The following is a 21,280-nucleotide window of genomic DNA, read 5'->3' as shown; positions in this document are numbered from 1 at the left end:
TTTCAAATATGTGAACTTGGCCTTTGTTTTGTGTTCTTTCATTGTTTCATTTCAAGCAGCAGCAAATAGCGATATTCAGTGAATACAAATGAGTGTATTATGCCCAAATCTAATGGAAATCTAATCTTGCACGAAGTCTGCTGGTTGTGTAAATATTCATATTTTTACTTTACCCATAACAGTGTTTTAAGAGCGTGCATCTGTCAGCATGGTTTGGAGTTATTCTGCCCCCTAGTGACCAAAAATAAACTAACACAGCTTTAACTAAATGGTGAAACCAACCAGACCATGGTGTTTGAACAAACTTTAAAAAAAAGAAACCTGCATGATAATTTGATGATTGATTTATTCTTAAGGACTTATAATACAAACTAATTGACTACTGGAGGAATGGGATACTGTCTGAAATGATCTTCATCAGGGTGGATGAGAAAGAGAAAACACAAATGAGGCCCGAGGAAGATCTTACTGATCGAAACGTTGCCTTAAAAAAAAAAGAGAAAAAGGAAAAAATAAAGTATTTATTTGGTGTGCAGACCTCCTGTTTGCCCTGACGTTAAGTATACACTTGGTCCCTCTTCCGAAGTAATGATGTCACGCGCACTCACCACATAGGTATTTTTTTGGGAGAGATGGTTTCAGACACACACACACACACTTTCCTTGGTTCCTCCCCCCCCCCCCCCCCCCCCTTCCTCTGCTCTTGTATAAACGTCGCCGGAAGCCTCCAGACGTTTTCATTGGCCGCGGCGGTGAGCGAGGAGGAGGAGAGACTGACGGACTGGCACGAATTCCTCAGCGCTCCTCAAATTTCTTGTACGGACCTCTTGCTCGCCTCCGCCCCGACAAAACACCCAGACCAGCACCTCTCCTCCTCCGAGCACATATCCGAGCCGAGCTGCTTTTACAAAATAATGGTAACGTAGTGCGTGAAAAGTAGCATTCTCCTCAAGTTTCCCGCTGATGTGTGAAAAAAACGGATGGAAATGTTAAACTCTTACTTTTTCCTTTCTCGTGTCCAGATGTTGCGAAGTGTCGCTGCGCTCCTTCTGCTGGCCGTGGCTTTCTCTAACGCGGAGGTAAGTTTCGCTAAATCGGCTTTATCTTTTACTATGGCAATTTATTCATAGGGTTCAAATGGGTACCACACGATGCCTTGCATCTGTATTAAACGCTTTTCCGCACCAAACTGTCCCTCTGGAGTAACATTAACACATCAGCTTTGTTCACAAAGCTAGACCAGCTAGAGCACATCTGGAAAAGGGTTTGAGTCAGTCCATTATCCGACAAAACACGTCACTGTGGGGGAAACCTGGCATTTGCAGCTGACTGTGCTGCGCCTGGCTTGTTAGAGTATTTATCTTATTAAGGAGAACCAATTATGCCGTTATTGGAGCCACTCATGCGCAATGATGAGCTCCATTGTGGAGAAAAAACAGGCCCGCGGTTAAACTAAATTGCCAATGGGACAGTTTCTTTCAATAGGGACACCATTCTTAATCCTAAAAACGATGCATGTATGGCAGTTTGAGTATTTTCTGACTGTTACCTGAAACAAACACTCACATTTTGCATTCTGTTGGACCACACACTCAAAAAAAAAAACACTCCTCCTATAGTCTGATTTCTTTTTTTTTCCTGTGTGTGGAGTTTTTCAGTTCACACAGCAGAAGCTGCCATAAGAGGACTGACGAGTGACAGACAGCTGTGAAAAGAAAAGAAGGGAGGGCTAGTGTTTGTCACCATCAATATTGTAGGACGCTTGGGTGCTAAACGCTCCGCCGACCGCCAGCTGCTCTAATGGCACACAGACACCGTGTTTGGGTGGCCAGTGAGGGAGCGTGTGTGCTGGTCTGTGTACACTCTGGGGTTGTGATTGTGCTCAAGAGTTGTGAGAATACTCACCTTATGGGTCTCACACTGCAGCACCAAGTAGTTCCTATATACCTCTGAGTAAAAACAGAGATAATGTGCTGTTAGATTAGCTGGCCTGAGGGATGAACGCCTTCGATCTTTAACTCTCAGTGAGAGAGTCAATGAGCGTATCCCCCAAAATGCCAATTCTGTGAAGAAATAGAAACACACACACACACACACTCGCGCCAGGTGGTGGCTGATGGGCTTAACCTCAGGGAACACAGCTGTTGAACACCTGGCTTTGTGTTGACTCCTCTGTTGACCTGCACAACAGTTGCATGCTGAGGAAACAAACAAAAGGGGAAAAGCTGTAGCCTAATTAGAGGATGGATTTTCTTTCAAGCAGCTTCGCCAAATGCGAAACACATGACAAACCAATTGTCCGCTGCCTAGCCCTATCCTTACAGCTTCACGCAGATGCCCATTAGTGTCATGACAGCACCATGACATCACTCATAGCCTGACGTGCCGGCCACCCCCCCTCCCCCTCCGCTGACCTTCCACTGCTTACCCTACCCTTGCTCTCTGGCTGGAAAATGTGCCATTGTGTGCGCCTTTATTGGATTCGCAGACGTGATATGTGAGGTATGTCACGGGGAAGACGGAGCACACAGCCGGAGTCTGTTGAGTGTACCCACGAAGTTAATGGGGAGGCATTAGAAAGGCATCTATTCTCCAAAGGTAATTACCCTGATAATATGTGGCCCTTTGACTGGCCGTGGGAAGGGCCTGATCTGGCATTCCAGTGTGCCGTCTAAAGGAGGTCAACAAGTCGGAGCAAAGCTGTATCTGATGAGCCGGCAGGGTGTGCATTAAGGTTATGTATAGATGAGGGGATGTGTGTTAGGTTTACTCCATTAAAGAGCAGGAAAGACTGATGAAAGCGGGATTCTTTGTGTGGGAACTGATGTGTCTATTTTCTGCCGTGACTGTCGGGTATTAAACCTGGACACTAACCCCTGATTCATTACGAAGGAGAATGCCCGTGTGCTTCCTGAGGTGAGAAATTGCAGCATTTGATGACAAGCAGCTTAGAGATGTAGTGCGGTTGGATTCGGGGTCGGGGCTCTGTGTAAAACTGTGTGTGTGTGTGTGTGTGTGTGTGTGTGTGTGCGTGTGTGCGTGCGTGTGTGTGCAGGCAGGGATCGAGATATGCATCTTGTGAGTAAAATGTTGATGCTTTACTCAAACACACTGGGAGGTTGATATGCAAATGAGGTCGAGATGCAGGCGCAGTAAAAGTCTTAAGAGTTTCCAGCCTTGGGGGACATGTGAGCACACACTTGCATAAAAAACAGAGAGAGTTGTTTATATTTCTGTTTTTATGGCATGCAGTGTTGTTGTTTTATCCTCCGTCATCCGCCGTGGCAGGGTGGAATGACACAGTGGTTCATTTAGTTATCTGCAGCGGCGCTAGCTGCTGAAAAACATACACGTCAAGAGGAAGTCAGCCCAACAAGGCAGCCAGACAAGCTCTTCTCTCTCACATGGTCCGAGAGTTGAGAGGATTATGATGACAAGTTGAAGAGAAGAAGAAGAAGAAGAAGAAGAAGAAGCTGGTTCTCTCGTGGAGGCCCTGGATCTGTAGCTGACTCTGATTGAGCCACAGCCTCTCTTGCACCTCGCCATGTTGCCATGTTGATGCCTGTTCTCCCTCATTCAAGGTGGGCTAAAAATATCTGCCCAGGTGGAGGGAACATGAGCATGAGGGGACGCTGTGTCCTCTGTCTGTATCAGCCTGCTCTAATTACTGTAGCCCAACATCCAGTCATGGATCCTACGCAGGGAATGTTGAGGGCGCTGAGACAGAGCGATGTAAAGCAGAAAGGAGATGGAGCCACAGTCATGCAATTATAACAGGGGAGATTGGGGGGTGAGGTAAGACTTGTGTCGTGAGACAAAAAGAGGGGGGGGGGGTGTACTGTGTCTCATGTCCCTGCAGTGTGTTCTCTTCACTCTTGGCTTGGCTTAAAAGGAGTCCTCATTTAGCTTACCAGCAGTACTGGTGTCTTATCATTACCGGCACTCTGCACTCAGAGGCACTACACACATGAATTAACGCACACTCAAATGACAAAGAGCAGCACAAAAGTCCACTCAAGGGGTTTGTGAGTGAGACATGATGAATATGTAACATATACCATCTTTGTACTAATAGTTAAACATACATGTAGGTGGCCAGGCTTGAATCAGTTCAGTAACTCTGAATGCAGCTTATAAAGGGTGACGGATTCCAATTGTTTTCCTCTTTGTTGCTCGCGGTCCAACGCAATAAATTAACATCAGTGTGTGACGTGTTGAATAATTGACTCACCGTTTTTCTTCAGTTGAAAACTGTTTTCTAATACGATAAAAAAAAAAAAGAGCTCATAGTCCACATTTGCTTTCACCAGAGATGGTTCTGTATCCAGCGGCCCGTGTAGACGGCGCACCTTGAGATCAGGCCCTGCATTTAAAATGCAGTTTGCTTGGTGAAAACGGGGTCACTGTGGGATGAGTGATTAACTGGCTGGCATTGTTCTTTCCAAATGTCACAGCTCAGTTTTTCTACCATTAACCACAACTGCTACAGCTTAGAAGTGTGTCACTTACACAGTTTTTAACTGTGGTTTGAAGTGGTTTACGACGTAACAAATGAAATGTTCTTGTGACGCGTTGAGATGTGTGCTGGAACAGAGTGTTCTATTACACAACCCGACATTTACAACAGACAACAAAACAACTAGATTACATCTGATATACTGTTTGCAATTTTAATAATTGGGTATATCAGTTTCACTCATCGTTTTAGCTTTGATTCAGCTCTTTTTTCTGATTTTTCTATCATGTGTTTATTTGTCAAAGTGGAACCAGGCACCAAGTTTTCTATGAATTATGGGTACAAATATGATATGAATAGTGGGAGTTTATGAGACCTGGTCTGTGTCTCAGATTAAGTTGCATGTTTAAGCTTTAGATCTCAGAAGATTTTAAATGGCCGCACACACTGACTTACATCCTGCAGTCTGTAAATTGGCCTTTTTCGTTCTGCAAACATTTTCCAGCCTTTGGCCCCAATACTGGCCTCAAAGAGGGCAGGGAATCTACTCATTCCCTTTCCCTAAGCCTCGCATGGACCCTCCCTGTCTCCCTCCCTTCCTCTCTCCTTTCCTGGTAGCGGAAAAAAAAAATGCCCAGAACAGAGCAGGGGTGGGTGAGAGGGGAGGGGAAGGTGACCAAGTGGACGGAGGGAAAAAAGAGAGTGAAAGGAAAATGAGGTATGCACCAAGAATAAGAGTGACACGGAAGAGAATTAACAAACAAACACAATCGGTGCTTTGTGCAGAAAGAGATGACCTGAGAGAAAGGTTGCTGTTGAGAGGTTCTGATGGATAAAGGTGAGGTGGTTCTACATGCGATTGTTCCGTGTCAGGTGGTGGAGAAAGGGAACATTTTTGTCCCAGCAGTGTGACAACAGAGTTCACAGGGGAGGGGAGGTTGGGGGGGGGGGGGGTGGTGCTGACTTCATAGCATTTTATGTTCTCCGCTGACATTTTAACTGCTAGCAGATGTGGCTCTGCCCAGAACACGGCTTCTTTCCTGCCTTTCTTTAGAGTCTCTCTTTCTCTCACATTTTCTGTGTTTTCTGTCTCTCTCTCCTTTCTTTCTGTCTCTTTCTGTGCATCTTTCTTCGTTTCGTTTCGTCTCGTTGTTTCTTTCAGGGTGTAGCTGTAAATTTCAGCTCTTGGAACAATGGGGCCTCTGGGTGTAAAATAAGAGGCTGCAGACTGGGGTGACATCATCCTGTCCGTTGGTGCATTCCTTTGACACTGAATAAGAAACAGGGCGAAGAATAGCACGCCAATCTGTGTAAACTGGTCGTTACCAAAAGTCCCTTTTGTTTCTGCAGGTTTAATCTCAGACCTGGGCCCACTAGGAGTGTTTGAGACCACCCGTAGAGCTCATACAAAGAGCTCATATCTTTATTACACCCTCTAATTTGTCTTACATTGGCCTCATTATTCCAAGAACACAGCCAGTTCCAGCATCAGCTCATTGATACATAAATCCATGAAATACTAAGCATGATTCTCAGCTCAAAGGAACCAATGTAGATGTAGGTTGAAAAAGTGCTTTTGTATGCCTGCTCTCAAGAGGCTGTCAAGTAGAGAAAGAAATGAGACTGAACCTGATTTGATATGCATGTGCAAAGATATAGTTGAATAGATTCAAAAGTACGAAATGCTAGAGATTTGAGAATGGAGGCACTTTAATTATTGAGGGCACATGCTATAACTTTCTGTAGTGATTCCAAAGCGGAGCCGATGGCAGTCCTGTTATGTTTCTCCCCCGTGCGATGGATTTAGCCACAAGCTCGAATACACTCAAACGGTTTCAGAGCCAGCGTGCAGTGTAAGAGCAAGAGTAGTCTTCATTCTCCTTTTGACTGTGCTCCACTTCTCTTCTCGTAAGGCCTGGTTAGAGGGAAAGAGAAGCAAGAAAGTGCAGACGGAGACGAGCTGTTCGGTTCGAGCCCTCCCTGTCCTCTCATCGCTCCTGGCATGAACCCACATCTCATGGAGCTGAGGAGCGCTGGAAAGTCTAGGGCTGGAGAGACAACACATGGGGAGAGCAGGGGAAATGCCGGAGAGGGGGGGGGCACCTCTCTGACCTAGATACTGAGGAGATTTTGGCTCAAGACGAACTGTGTCGGACCCCGGCTGAGGCCAAACAAAGCCCAGGAATGTGCACCTCCTAACTCCTGATTCTGTCTCTCATCTATGCCCTTCGCCTTCCGTCTTCTTTTTCCACCTCCGTTATTTCACCTCGTTGTAATTTAAAAGCTTGCTTGTAAACAGTAGGTCGCATTGTAAGGCTGTTAGAGAGAAGTCGCCTTGCTGTGCGTGCATTTGTCTGTCCATCTGTCAGTCCGAGACTACCTGTTGTGATAATGAAGTACACGATGTAGAGAATGGCGTCATTGTAGGTCAGAAACAAACAATATTTCTGCTTTCAGTCACATTAAGTCTCACACTCTTTACTCCTTAAAAGTCTTCAAAGAGTACTTTAAAAGAAGTAGTTCCTTTAGAACTGCAACTTGTTGTTTTTATTCTTTAGGTTTTGTATGATGCCTTTGAACGTGTGCCTTTGTACAGAGCCACGTTTGCGGCTTCCCCCTGTTTCCAGTCTTTATGCTATGCTAAGCTAACCTGCTGCCAGCTGGAGCTTCTTATTTACTACATGAGAGCGGAATCGATCTTCTCTTCACTCCAGACAAGGCAGTGAATAATTGTGACCTAATAATCTCCCAGTAGCTGAACTATTCCTCTCATGCTTTCACATGAAAGGGTTCAGTATTACATTCAGGTTAAGTTATACTTTTTGCTGAATATTAATGTCAGCTAAAACAATATCTAAATTGAGACATCTTGATGCCTTCAGGACACAGTTGGGAGCTTTAATGCCTGTCTTGACTTGACTCCCTAATCTGCATCATTGTTTTAATTTCTGACGAGTTCTGAAATGTAATTTCTTTGATTAATAACTGTGAGTTTCGGGGGGTAAGTAACTTATCAATTTTAATTGTAAAACATTTTTTATTATTCTAGCAGCATTTTTTTTCCAGTATAAAATATGAATTTTGTTTGACAGTTACAAATCTGAGGGAGAATCAGGTCTGAGAATAGAAACTGAGCCTTTTTTTCCAGGATTAGTGACCAGAATGAATGAAAACTATATTACTCATCCATATTCTTGCACCCGTCTGGGACAATTTGTACATTAATATTTCAAGTTGTCAGATAGCATAATATTTTATTCATAAAACACACACCAGACCTTAGGGGGAAAAGGAACATGTTTTGTCAAACGTTTGTATCTTTTACGCTAAGGTACCAGCTTACAGATACATCTAGCTCCATCCAAAAAATACATCACAAAAGCCCAGCAATGATTAATATCTTTATGAAGCTTATTATATTCTGTAAATGTTTAAATTCTGTCATTGAGAGGACGATGAAAGTCAAGCTGAACCACCCATCATCTTTTGGTCATGCGGTACAATTCAACAGCACCAAAAAGTACAACCTCCACACTGAGCATATAGCGCTGAATCATCTCTGTAACGCGGTCTTGAGAAAAGCTCAATATGAACAGCATTTATTGCTGTGTCTGTTGTATTGGATTGCATTAAATGAAGCTCTGAGTGCCCAATAAACCAATCAAGCTGATTAAACTGATCTTGATCGCTACAGAAAGTCATATTGTTGTATAATTCATTAACAGAAAGGTTAAATGCAGTATTCAACGCATTCATTTTTTAAAGTAATGCCCATTATGCTCTTTGTCACTGTAGGAACATATCAATGCCAGGGTGTTTACAATCCGTAAATCAATGTTTTCTATGTTAATGCGGGGCATGGTGCATTGTGGGAAGGGATTCACAGTGGCTCTAAAGTGACACCCACAGGAGAGAGGCATTGATTTGCCTGCTTAATCAATGGAGCATCACCGAGATACACCCGCACACACACATACACAAGTGCGTGCACAAAACACACAGTTGTGGGCGGATAGGCTCCATTACTCATACTTTTGTGTGTATGGGGAGATGCACAAAGACATGCGGATAGATGTTAATGTGATTTTCATGTGTTGGTGGGTTGGTGGGTGCAGGATTAGCCTTGCTGCTACTGCCTTTGCCCTTGTCAGCAGTGGAGAAGGAAAAGGCTTTTACATTCTTTAACTAAAGCGAGAATACATTGCCCTTTAAACTCCATTCTGTCTCAGCATGGAGCCATTCAACACGTGGCAGGGGAGAGATTGACTTCAGAGCGCCCACAACCGCCGCCTCATTTCCTGTCTCTTCCCCATGTACCGCTTTCTTAATAGTCAGACTTTCTGCACATAGCTTCCTCATCTTCTTCTTCCTCTCTCTGCTCACCTATTCTCCTCCTCTGACTTCCATCTGCAAAGCTAGTCTCGGATCACTGACACGTCTCTTGCAGCCGTAGAAGGGCATGGCGCTGAGAATAAGATGACAAGACAGAGAGGAGAAATAAAAGTACACTAGCCCTGAATCGAGAGGCACCATGCCGAGATAGGACTTAGTTATGCACTTAGTGTTTTGATAAATATCACTTCAATCTTTTAATCTTCTTAAAACCTCTAAATATTTTTAACCCCCTGACAAAAAGACAAAAACAGAAGAAAAAAAATGGAAGAAAAAGGGCAAGGAGTCGAGGAAAATGAGCTGTGAAATGTATGCAATCTGTTTTATGCTCGAGGCAGCTTTCTGTATGAGCGCCTCTGCTTAATCTGTTATGATTCACCAGTCACTTATCAGAGCTCCGGCTCCCGTGATCGGTTTTAAATGGGAGAGAAGGAAAATGTGGCGTCTTTTGTTGGCCGTAATGAAAAATTGATGCCATTTAAGTAGGACACCCGCAGCGGGTTTGTTTGTTTTCATTTTTGACAATATCTGTTCTCATGGTGATTAGGTTAATGAGTGTGTTTACATGCGTCCCAGCATCCCAGTCACTGTGGGGTTTGCGTAAAGTCCTGGTCATATTTCTGCATGTAAGCATCACCGTCATCATCTTGATTTCTGAAACTTGAATAAACCCATATCTTAGTTTTGAAACACCTGAATAGGTGTTACTGTGATAGAACTGGGATACTGTAGTTTTTAACACCTTATCCAGTTCTGGGCACTGTGTGCAGGACTGCTCTCAACTTCCAAACTCTCAATTCTTAAACTGGTAATCTTAAAGGAAGACTTTGACATTTTTCGTTAATGCAGTGATTCGCTTTCTTGCCAAGAGTTAGATGAGGAGATTGATACCGCTCATGACTGTATACTAAACATGAAGCACACCAGCAGCCGGTTAGCTGAACTTAGCTTAGCATAAAGACGAAACTTAAATCACTGGCTGTGTCTGAAATCACTCACTACTCACTACATAGTCCACTACATATAACCACTAATATATCAGCTCGGCCAATTTCTTAGTCTAGCTCTAGGAATGCGTTAGAATCATGTGTACACGAGATACATTTTCTTTATGGTTCCATGTAAGCTGCAAATCACGAATAACGATCAAAAACAGGTTCAGTCTCAAAAACAGGACAGTATGTCTATGTAACTCAATGATGACGCATGTCTGCACACTCCTGTCCATGGCAACAATGAAATCCATGCAGGCATGATTAATGACCACATAACGCAGCCTCCCTTCCCTGGTTTGTTGAAGGTTGGTTGGATGACATTAGCGTCACTTTGTCTGTTTTGTACAGTGTGTGTCAATCATGAATTCTGAACAGCGGGCTCCGCTGTGATCTCATTATGAGGCTTGGTTCCATTTGCCTCTTTTGATTGACACCTCTGTGATCTTGCCACAACAGGAGCCTGTACATGCTCTCACCATAGCAACAATCCACTTGAATCAGCTGGAAAAAAAAAGAGCCTTGTCCCTCTCTGTTCATCAGCTAAATGTCAGGGATCCTCTGCTGTTTCTACTCGGAGAGAGATGGATTGACAGAGCTCTACATATATACTAGATTCATCTGAGCATCCTATATCCATTATTCATGTTCTCATCTGAGGTTTCTGCAGGTTTCAACAGGCTTCTAGCACATCTGTGTCTAACAAACTGAATTGTCCAACATGCTCAAAGCCACGGGGATTGCTTTGAAGATTTTCCATGACCTCAACCTTGGAGTGCAAGTGTGTGCGTGTCTTTATAGGATGCATAGAAATGAACCAAACCCCTACAATCCCTCTCCTCTCACCACTTTAAAGCTGCTACACTGCGATGCTTGCATGTGACTAGCTCCCCTCTCACTGCATCCATCTTGTTATTTTCTATCATTAGTGAGCTTATAAGTGTTCGGGTCACAAGAATGCAGTCTCAGTTTAACCTACATACCAGACTTTGGACTCACAAACACACGCAGCGGCTTGGAGGCCAGCTCACATGCACTCACGCACAGAGGGCCAACTTTCTGTCTCGGTCTTACAGGAAACAGCAGCTTAATTAAGGAGGAGGAGGGGAGTCTGGAGAAACAGGGAGGAGTGAAGCTTTAAAAGAGCATGGGAAGGGGCCCAAAGGAAAACACAGCTCACACTCCAGATGTGGAAACACCATGTACACACGCACACACAACACACACAGATAGGGAAAGGAGGAGGTAATGAGGGTCATAAAGCCGCTCTCGGAGCTCCGCTTGGCGTGTTGTGATTGGTTGGTTTGTAGCACCAGTGAACTCATTTTCTGGCAAGTCGAGTCCTGAGGCGACATTCTTCAACAAAGACAAAGAAACAAAGGCAGATGTCAACAAGTAAAAATTAGACTGACTAAATGTTCTAGACAATAACAGTTTAACTGGCACTGAAATAATAGAAACATGAGATTTTGTTTGTTTTGAGCCAACATGTTGGTTGTAGTTCTGTTTGCCTGCATGCTTCACATTCTGTCTTCAGTCTTTCACACAGAAGGCTGTTGTAAACACCCTGTTTTAATTATCAGCATTGCGTGGTGTTATCTACGCTGAAGACATCGGCTGTTCTAAGTGGAGAACGGTCAACGTCTGGCCATCATTGACATGGCAACTACTGGCAAACATAACTGGCTCTTGAGAGACCAAAAGGGCTTAGACTAAAATATGAAGAGGGATAAGGCAGTTACCAGGAAGCATAACAATCTAAATGTGTTAATTGAACAAAATAAATGTTAATCAAAATACACAATAACAGGTAATCCTGCCGATTGAGAGATCGCGGCCATATTTTTTCAGGATATCTTAATCATGCTGCTCAGGAATATTAGGACTTTGTATGAGGAGTGAATGTGTTTCAAGTGCCAACAAAGTTATTATTGCCATTTGAATTCATAATTTCAGGCAGCGTCACCATGAGGGGAAATGCCATCAAACTTTGCAGGATGGCTCAGATTAAATTTGTCTGAAATCAAACAATGTGTCCAAGAAATAGTGGAATATATTGAGGAAGAATATCTATTGATTGATATTTGTTAGGCAGTTGTTTTTAAATGTCACAGTTCAGGAGTCATTAGAAAGCAGTTCTTTATAAATGACAACAAACAATTAGGTTAATCGTTCGTCTTGTGCCCTTGGCCTAACCCTCCACATTTATTTGAAGTCTGTAGAGTAATTTTTGAGATATTTGCGGAAGTGCTTTAAAACAGTGCATCTTCATTTTGGGTTATCATCAGGGGCCAGATTCTATACTGTCTCCCTAGATCTGTGACAGAGGAGACACTTTGATTAAACATGTTAGTATGAAAGTATAATACTTAGGATTTAAATCCAATTGCAAATTTGTGTCTGGTCTGTGTTTTAAAATCTGGTCAGCACCTCCTCAGGGCCGTTAAATAGGTATGTTACAGTAATAGGGCAACAGCGCCGCCCTGTGGGTGAAATCTGTAGAAAACCAAATGTTATTTCTGAAGTGCCAACAATTGGTTTCATTTCTTTCAGGAGCTGCAGAGCAAGAGCAAAGTGTGTGCCAATGTGTTCTGTGGGGCCGGCAGAGAGTGCACTGTCACAGAGAAAGGGGAGCCCAGCTGCCTGTGTATAGAGGTGAGTGTTGGGTGAGTGGCTCACCAAGGGACATCACTTCCATACAAGAAAGGAGTGCGAATGTAGAGAATTAAAAAATAAATACTGATTTTTCTGCCCCTCTCTTTCCAGAGCTGTAAGCCCCACAAGAGGTCAGTGTGTGGCAGCAATAGTAAGACTTACAGGAATCACTGTGAGCTCCACAGAGATGCTTGTCTGACTGGCTTGAAGATCCAGGTGGCCCACGATGGACACTGCTTCGGTACGAGCAGCAGCAGCAGCAGCACAAGGCACCATTACACAAAATGTGAAAGTCTCACCACAGGGTCCACTAGCTGTTGAGGAGCCTCCCATTGCTTCACACAATATTCCTCAGCAGATGGAGTTGGCCCAGTGCTCGTGGAAGTGTAGATGTTAAAATGTCCTTTTTTTGAGCACTTTAACAACTCCACAGTCTAGATTGAAAACTACTTCTTAACTTCGGTAATAGTCTTGTCAACTGTTGTTCCCAGGGTCACTTTTACAATTCCAGTAAATTACAGTAAGTGTGGTTAAGACCATAATCATGCCATAGTTAATTAAAAAAGAAAAAGTTCTTGTCAAGAGATAAAGTGTTCTTATAGTCAGGAATACTTTTTAGAAGCAGAGACAAATCTGGATAAAAGACTAGAGAGGCCCTTCTAGAAACCATATGCTTACATTTTTACGTGGATATTTTTAACATGTTTTACACTTTATCATTGAAAAGCTTCGACAGGGAGAGGTAGTGGTTAAAAATATCCTTTAACCTTTTTCGTGCTACTGCAGCAACATTTGTTTGGTTAGCATGTATGAGTGTTGCTGAGTAGGGATGCAGTGATTTCTCTCCTGATGATCTGCTGCTACCAAGCAATGCCAATGCTCTATTTCTTCCAATTATCATACTGCACAGAACTCTATGAAGTACCTTTACTGTAGGCGGTGGCCCAATGTGGACAGTGAGCTGTCAAGTTTATTAACCCAACATGAATTTCTACTTGCCCGAAAATGTGACGCAACCATTTTTCATCAGACCACACTTTGTTTAGAATCGGACCCTTTAAATGGGATGGAATTTGGCTCAGTTGTCAGATGCTACAAGTGCTGATAATACTGAATATACTTAATAAAAATAATAAGCGTGTGATCCCTGAACTAGACCATATATCAATGGAACTGATATGAGAGGTGAACAGGTTGATAGTCAGCCACACGTCACTGCACACTCCTGGCCTTGACGTATGTATTAATGCATCTAATATAAGCATCTTATCTTCTGTGAACTTTCACTGCTCACACTTGTCGCACTGGGTCTGAGTCCCAGCTGAGCTGAACATTGATCAGCGCTGTGGCAGAAAAGGTATTCGTGGAAAGACGTTATGTCACACTCTCCTCTTTGCAGACCTTTGGCCAAGTGCTCAGAGCCAGTTTATCTCGAATCATCTAAATCAAATTAATGCTGTTCAATTGAAGAGTTTTTATCTTTTGCTTCAAATGTGATATTCTTTCTCTCTTGTTTAATAACCTTTAGAGAAGAAACCAGAACAGCCCGCTGCCAGCCCAGGTGAGTTTTTTGTGTGTGATATATGTATTTTTTATGTATATTTATATCACTGTATTTTATGATTTTTATGATCCGTCATAAAGGACATAGACGTACTGACATATGCACAAAAGGACAGGGATCAATCGTGATATCGTTTACAAGATCGTTTTTACCCTTTGGATTATTCAGTAATGCTGTTGACCGATAGAAATGCTTTCACCCCGGCAGTGGTTTGCTATGCTGCTGACCGTAATGAGCTGAGGGGTCGTGTGATCCAGTGGCTGCAGACTGAGGTTGTCCCAGACGGCTGGTTTGTCAAAGGATCCAACTTCTCCGACATCCTGCTCAAGTACTTTAAGGTTGGCTTCTTTTCTCTGGACAGAACTGAATGGACCCTCGTCTCAATTAGTGCACACACACTTGCTCATAGACATTCTTTTTACAGAGTATCCCAGGTTAGTTACCCGTTTGCGGGCCTCCTGCAACCCCCCTGATCCTAAAAGCCACCCCAGACTGTGTCTAATTATTCATGTGATAAACCTTTAGCTTGTCAGCTGATGGTTATAATTCACTTTAATAAGGATCTCTGTCCTGCAGAGGAAGACCTCTGCCACAATATAGGCTGACATGGATGACATTAAAGCAGAAGAGCAGATGGTGCTTTGAACAGTTTGTGTAAACAGCAGTTTTTATTCGACTGGTCTTTCCCACCAAATTTAAATTTCTTTATTTGAAAAGCGACAGTGCGCATTGATCAACATTCAAACAAATGTAAAAGTACCCGAGTAAGCTGACAGGCTAGTTTTCAACTGCAGTCTCCTTGCCTGATGTTATTAGGTGTCCTAGACTAATACAAACAATACAATATGAAAACCAGTTAGAAACATACTATGATGTTGTGTGAATGGCTGTCTGTCTCTATATGTCCAGGGTGTACCTCTCGCCCAATGTGAGTTAGGATTGGCCCCAGCCACCCTCAACCCTGTAAAAGGATGAGTGGTTACAGATAATGGATGCATGGATAAAGATGCATGCCAAAAATGACTATATGAATAGAATATTTCATGCTCCAACACCCATTGCTGCTCCAGCCCCATTTATTTTATATTACAACAGAAGTACAGGCTGTAAGTGGATGCAGTATTTGCTTATGCAAATCTGATTTCACTTAATTTGACAGCATTATTGTCATGCAAATTGGTCTGCCCTTGGTATATTTTGTGGCAGTGATGGCAAATTTACTGGTAGCCTAGACCGACCTGTCTATCAGAAACACCCATGAAGATAGTTTTTCCCGGTACACACATGACCCACATGATCACAATACAGAGTGACCCCTGAAGATATAATGTTTGTATGAAATGCCAGTCCTATTGTTCATAAGAGTTAACTGTGCCTCTACCACTTCTCTGTGATTCTGTAGTCGTACGACAATGGCGATGCTCAGCTGGACTCCTCAGAGCTGCTCAAATTCATCCAGCAAAATGAATCGGTTGTGGAGTTGCAGTCCTACGCTGACCAGGAGAGCAACAAGCTGCTCAGGTCAGTGTGTTTGTCAGTTTGCATGCTTAGATGAATGTGTACGAGGACAGGATGGAAATAGCTATCCTTTGCTACCCTTTCCTTCAAACTCTGTAAACATTTTGTTCTGTGGCAACGCTTGCACACACAGATTGATATCTGTTTGCTGCTGTGCTATTTTAAGCAACACAGCAAGTCATTGAACTATATCTAGTGCAAACTTTACTGAAGGCCTCTTGTGAGAGCCTGCACTGGCAAAAACACCTAAGTTATTATCATTTCTTCTGTATGCTTATTTCCTCTGCAATGTCCTGTTGCCACCGTATGAGGCGATGATGTTTATTAAGTGTTTGCATGTTTATCTGTGCTTCCCAGGAGCCTGTGTGTCGATGCCCTCATTGAGCTCTCTGATGAGAACGCTGACTGGAAGCTGAGCTTTGATGAGTTCCTCAACTGCCTGAAGCCTGGCTTCAATCCACCAGAGAAGAGTGAGCTTAAAGTGACACATTGACATAAGATATAGTAGATATAGTGTATGGATGCACTGACATAAACTCAGTCAGGCAGTCCCGACACCCAGCAAACTGTGGAAATGAGCCTCAAATTGCATTTCTGAATAGTTTGAGATACAGTCAGAGTTTTTGGATCGTCACGGCAGTCTGCTCAGTCATGTGACGCCAGTATATCTGGGATAAAGTTCACTGGAAGCAGAGTCAAGGAAATAAAAAAAAAACATCTGCAACGGAGCACTGAACCCTGGAGCTTTACCAGACTCAAGTAAACACAGACATGTGTGGTTAACTTTGTGTGTTTGTATTTAAAAATTCCAGGTTTACCAAGATACAAGGTTCTTGGATTGTGGAATTCATGCCGTTCAGGCCTGAAAGAGAATGATACATATCTTAAAATGTTTTGGAAATGTCTTGAATGTATTTTTTTTACTTTATTCTCCGTCACACATTCTTATGACTGAGTGGCCACTCTGAGCACTTGCCAGCACTTTTCTGCCAGAAAACACTATATGGACACTCTGCTTAAGTTGCTTCACGTGGGTGTGGGCACAGATTTGCTGACTTTTGATTAGTAAGCTAAAACTTGCCAAAGGCATGTCAAATGAAGCTACTGGATGAATGATGCGGCATTTTGAAATGCTGACAAGCCGTGGTCATGGAAATTGATTACAGTGTAATGCTGTTTTTCTTATCCTTCTTCTACAGTCTATTATCTGTGGTTCCTTCTGAATAGTTTTCCCTGTGTCTCTCTGCAGAATGTGCCTTGGAGGATGAGACATATGAGGACGGAGCAGAGACCCAGGTAGAGTGTAACCGCTGTGTTTGTGCATGCGGCAACTGGGTCTGCACTGCTATGACCTGCACTGGTGAGTTGAAATACTGGAGATTATCTTCATGCTATTTGTATTTATTTATTTCTAGTCACTCACTCAGACATTACGACGAATGCCCTGTGGCCATTTTTGGACTATTTTGTTATCTGTCCAGACAAAACGGCAGCTGTGGATGAGACAGAAGATACTGGGGCAGAGATGACTGAGGAGGAGTGGAACCTCCGTGTGGCTGAGCTCAACAAGCACCAGGTCTGTCTCTGCAATCTGAAAACACGTGTGAACAAGTAAAACATGTAATGCACTCATCATTAATGTCAACATAAATCACAATCAGAAATACATCCTGCAGAACAGGACAAATCCACTGGACAGCTTTTAAAGTGCATTTCAAAGCTCCTGCTCACTGCCCTCTGCTCATAAGGTTCCATCTGGTTAGAAGGTCCCTGAAATACCACCGACATGAGCCAAGTGTCGGCTTTTAGATTCCTTCGGGATATAACCGTCATTACTTGCAATGTGTTTCTGGACAAAGAGCATTTGAGTGAAACTGCTCAACCAGCACAAAACAAGACACAGAGGAATTGGTGGGTGTACATTTTTATGTGACTGACCAGCCTAACATATCTCAGTGAGCCAGGGCACGAGCAGCCTTATGACTCCCTGCTCGAAAAGGGAAACAGTAAATCAAAGGTGGCAACTAAAGACATGTTTTCTAAATTAGGTCGATTAAACTAAGAAATGGCCGTGGATATGAAATAGAAGGCAGATGGCAGGAAGACATTTATTATAGATTGTAGAAGATGTGTGGACGATTCAGAATCGTCATTGCAGTCCTAAAGGGGAGCTCCGCCGACTTTACACAATAAAGTCTCTTTACGGGTCTTGGGGAGTAACCTACTACTGAATATGTTAAAAAAGTTGTATAAAGCCTGTGAAATCTGACCAAGATCTCTGAAGATTACAAGTTAGAAAGTGAAAGAAATCTGGGGATGTAGAATTATAAATAAGTGAGTTTACCAGACCTCTCTGGCCCGCTCCTCATTTCTGCTTGTGGCCAGCCACTCGAGGCTACGTTAGCCACTACTAGCTTATCACACCTGAATCTCAGACTGAACTGACGGTGGTTGAGGCGAGTTGAATTGTGGGTAATGTTAGCACCAGGTTTTTACAAGTAAGGATATGGAATAAAAAAAGACGATACCTCTGGTTTAGCTGTGTCAATATTGATAGGTATTTTTAACTGTCCATTGTGAGTCTGCATATTATAGGAGCGCAGTGCTAAATGTGTGATGTAGAAAATAATGAATTGCATAGCCTATTCTGAGGAAGAACAATGATAGAAACACTTGGCTACAGAAATGTCTGAAAAATAACTTGGTATTAGAACACAATGGAATAATTCTGCCAACCACAAAAAAAGGAAGTTCTGGAACCTCCCCAGACAACAAATAAAGATGGTGGCCGTTCTAGTCCCTCTCTAGACAAAGAACAGGGATCTAGAACCTCTCCAGCCCAAGAGTGAAGCTCTAGAACCGAGTTCTAAAACCTGTCCTGACATCTTTCTGGAACCTCTATATTCAGAATATTTTTTGCGGCATGTCTACTCTTGTGTGTATGTGCTTGCTTATATGTGTGAATGAGAGCATGAGGCTCACAAGGTAGGACTAGGGCTCTGGCTTGAGGCCAATGCTGAGTCAGCATGGTCATGTACTCTGTACTCCAGAAGGGCAGCTTTTAATGCCATTGTAAACGCAATGTGGCTCTGTGGGTGCAAGTTTGGTGTGACCAGGTGTGCGCTAAATTCAGTCATAAGGACCTTGCTTCCTTGCTTTAGTCGTATTCAAGGGATATGTGTTCTTTCAAACATGTTAATCAACAAAACAACACAAAAGCTTACAGATATATGTACTCACATCATTAAATATTCAGCGGTAAATTATACACTCTCACTGTTCTGTCAACTTTTTTAACAGGAAACAGTTCAGAAGATGAAGAGCAGCACAAAGGAGGCCTAAATAAGGACGCAATAAACGAGAGGATGCACGTCATCACCCTTCCTCCATACTTGATTTACCTTTGCGGCCATGTGTTGTCATTCGACTGACTTTTTTTTTTATGTTTCTCTGCTACGTATGTTAATTATTATACATTTTCTACAATGTTTATGTGTTTGTGTTGATGTTTGTTAGATTCAGGGGCTATCAAAGAGTATTATAGGATTCCCTTGTGTTAAGTACTGTCATATTTGATTGTAGTACTGCGCCTCTACACTAGCCCTGGGGCTATTTCCACTACAATCTTTATATTTTTTACAGTTATTCTGAAACAAAACCTGTCAAGTTGTCACTGTGTTGGGATATGGAAGTCGTTGTTTGAAAAGGTAACGAAGTAAGGCACTAGGAGAATCCACCTGTTAAAATGAGGGAGCTGTCGGAGTACAGAGATAGCTGACTACTTGACACCTGGTGCAGCGTGTTTCTCCACACCCTCATATGTGCCTTATAGGCACAGCAGCTTGGTTAAAGAAGCTGGGACAAGAGGGTAAAGCTACAAGTGATTTAGAACTGCCACAGTAGGCCACTACTTGACCAATGCACTTCTCTTTCTTTCTCTCTATAGTTTCTTAGGCTTTAGTTTAGCACAAGCCTGAATTTTGTTTGTATCTTCGTAATAATTATGCCGCAAAATAGTTTGCTTCTATGTAAAGTATGTTATAGGCTCGAGTTTGAACTCATCGTGTTCCCATGTTATGCTCAGGCAAGTCTCTCTGGTGCTTTTTCGGTTAAACGTGTGTCAAAGACATAGCGGTCAAGCTTTCAGTGTGGAGCAGCACGACTGCATCCAGCAGAGACCTGATCTTTGAATATAGCATGATGAAAAAACTGAAACCAAAGTCTTGATGAAGTGTTTGAATGATGAACAAAAATCCTCCAGGGAAAACATTACTCTGGACCCAGCAACAACACTATACCTGTGCTTTCAAAATCATCTTAACAGAAGGACTAGCCTCACTGTCAGCTGAAGTAGTGTAGACGCATCAATAACTGGGTGCATATAAGTTAAGTGTGCTTGTGCGTGATTGTGTGTGTGATGCTGAGAGTAGTTTGGTTGGTTGAATGTGTTTATTTGTTAAAATCCTGTATCTTATTTAGGAGGATTGACAATACAAATCAGTGCCTTAGACCTGCAAAAAGTATAGGTCTCTACCTTTGCCTACACGAAGGCTTTTATGCCACGTGGCATTGAAAGAGTGAGTGTGCTTTGCTGACGTTTAGCAGTAAACTAGTGCTTTGTGACTGTTTCTCTGATATTTGTCCGTGTGAAAGTTGCATTACTAGGTCCAATCTAACTCTTTATATTCCACTAAAAGTGCAGTGACTGTAAGGAATATGTATTACGCCAATAAAGCCCATTCACCACAACACGGCTTTGTCACTTTGTGTGTGTGTGTGTGTGTGATTTATCTGCCAAATTACAACTTTAGACATTGAAGAAGTTTCTTTTGAAGTATAATGAGCAACTGACTGAGATAGTAGTGAGAATTAGAAAGTATACATCAAGTTATTCCTTCCTCTAATGAATACAAAGTGTAGGGAACCCCGTTAGACTCTTTTGACTGCCAGTTTAGTTTAGAATTAAATCTGTTTTTGTATTACCTATGAGACAAGCCCCTGAGTACTGCTCTGAATTATTGTGTCCATAAAGTAACTTAAAATCTCTCAGGTCAGCTTACCACTGTTTACAGGATGTTCCCCATGCAATGAGTTTCTCTCACTAATACATCATTAAAATGAATTGTCTTTTTCTTTTAAGAAACTCATTGAGATGCATTTATATTTCCTTGCTTTTTGTTAAACTGATGTTTTGGCTCTTTTGCTATGTTATTTATGATTTTTCTTAATTTGACATTGTGCTAAATCCTTTGCACAGTGAATCACTTTGACATTTTGTTTAGAAAAAGTGCTAAATAGATATAGCTATACATACTTAATCTATTGGGCTTGACATTGTAAGAGTATAATGTGAAGTCCATTGGCACAATGCAGTTCTCTTTATACATCCATGGGAACAACACTGCAGTGTTTAAGCTGCTCCGGGTGGCAGATCACATTTTTCCACACACTGTTTAGTCGTTTTAACAGTCCCACTGCTGTTGAACAAAATCATCATTTAGGATTGAACTGAACATATTTGGTTTCACAAGTAAACAAGTTTATATAACTTGTTATGTTGAACACATTTGGTTTCATAAAAATATTCTTAGGATCATGTGTTCTGCCAAAAGGTTATGTTGACCCAAACGAAGTCATGAGAGCATGACATAGTGAAGAGACCAGCTGTGCTTTGTTTGTGGTTCAACCGACTGGTTTGATTGG

The 21,280-nt window shown here is 42.5% G+C and overlaps 1 protein-coding gene across 1 annotated transcript; it reads left to right on the top strand.

Annotated features, from left to right (window-relative positions):
- The first annotated feature begins 777 nt into the window (after positions 1 to 777).
- LOC142966885 (follistatin-related protein 1-like) lies at positions 778 to 20,326 on the top strand. Its single transcript, XM_076107083.1, has 11 exons — positions 778 to 917; positions 1,023 to 1,079; positions 12,394 to 12,495; positions 12,607 to 12,736; positions 14,024 to 14,056; positions 14,267 to 14,397; positions 15,462 to 15,580; positions 15,935 to 16,047; positions 16,827 to 16,937; positions 17,059 to 17,153; positions 18,878 to 20,326. Exons 1-11 carry the CDS (start codon positions 915 to 917, stop codon positions 18,917 to 18,919), a joined length of 936 nt encoding a protein of 311 aa, XP_075963198.1. The 5' UTR covers positions 778 to 914; the 3' UTR covers positions 18,920 to 20,326.
- Positions 20,327 to 21,280: the final 954 nt, after the last annotated feature.

The sequence above is a fragment of the Anarhichas minor genome, unplaced genomic scaffold, assembly GCF_050575085.1.
Source record: "Anarhichas minor isolate MPS153535 unplaced genomic scaffold, ASM5057508v1 ptg000004l, whole genome shotgun sequence".
NCBI lineage: Eukaryota > Metazoa > Chordata > Actinopteri > Perciformes > Anarhichadidae > Anarhichas > Anarhichas minor.
This window is presented reverse-complemented; position numbering and strand designations above follow the sequence as displayed.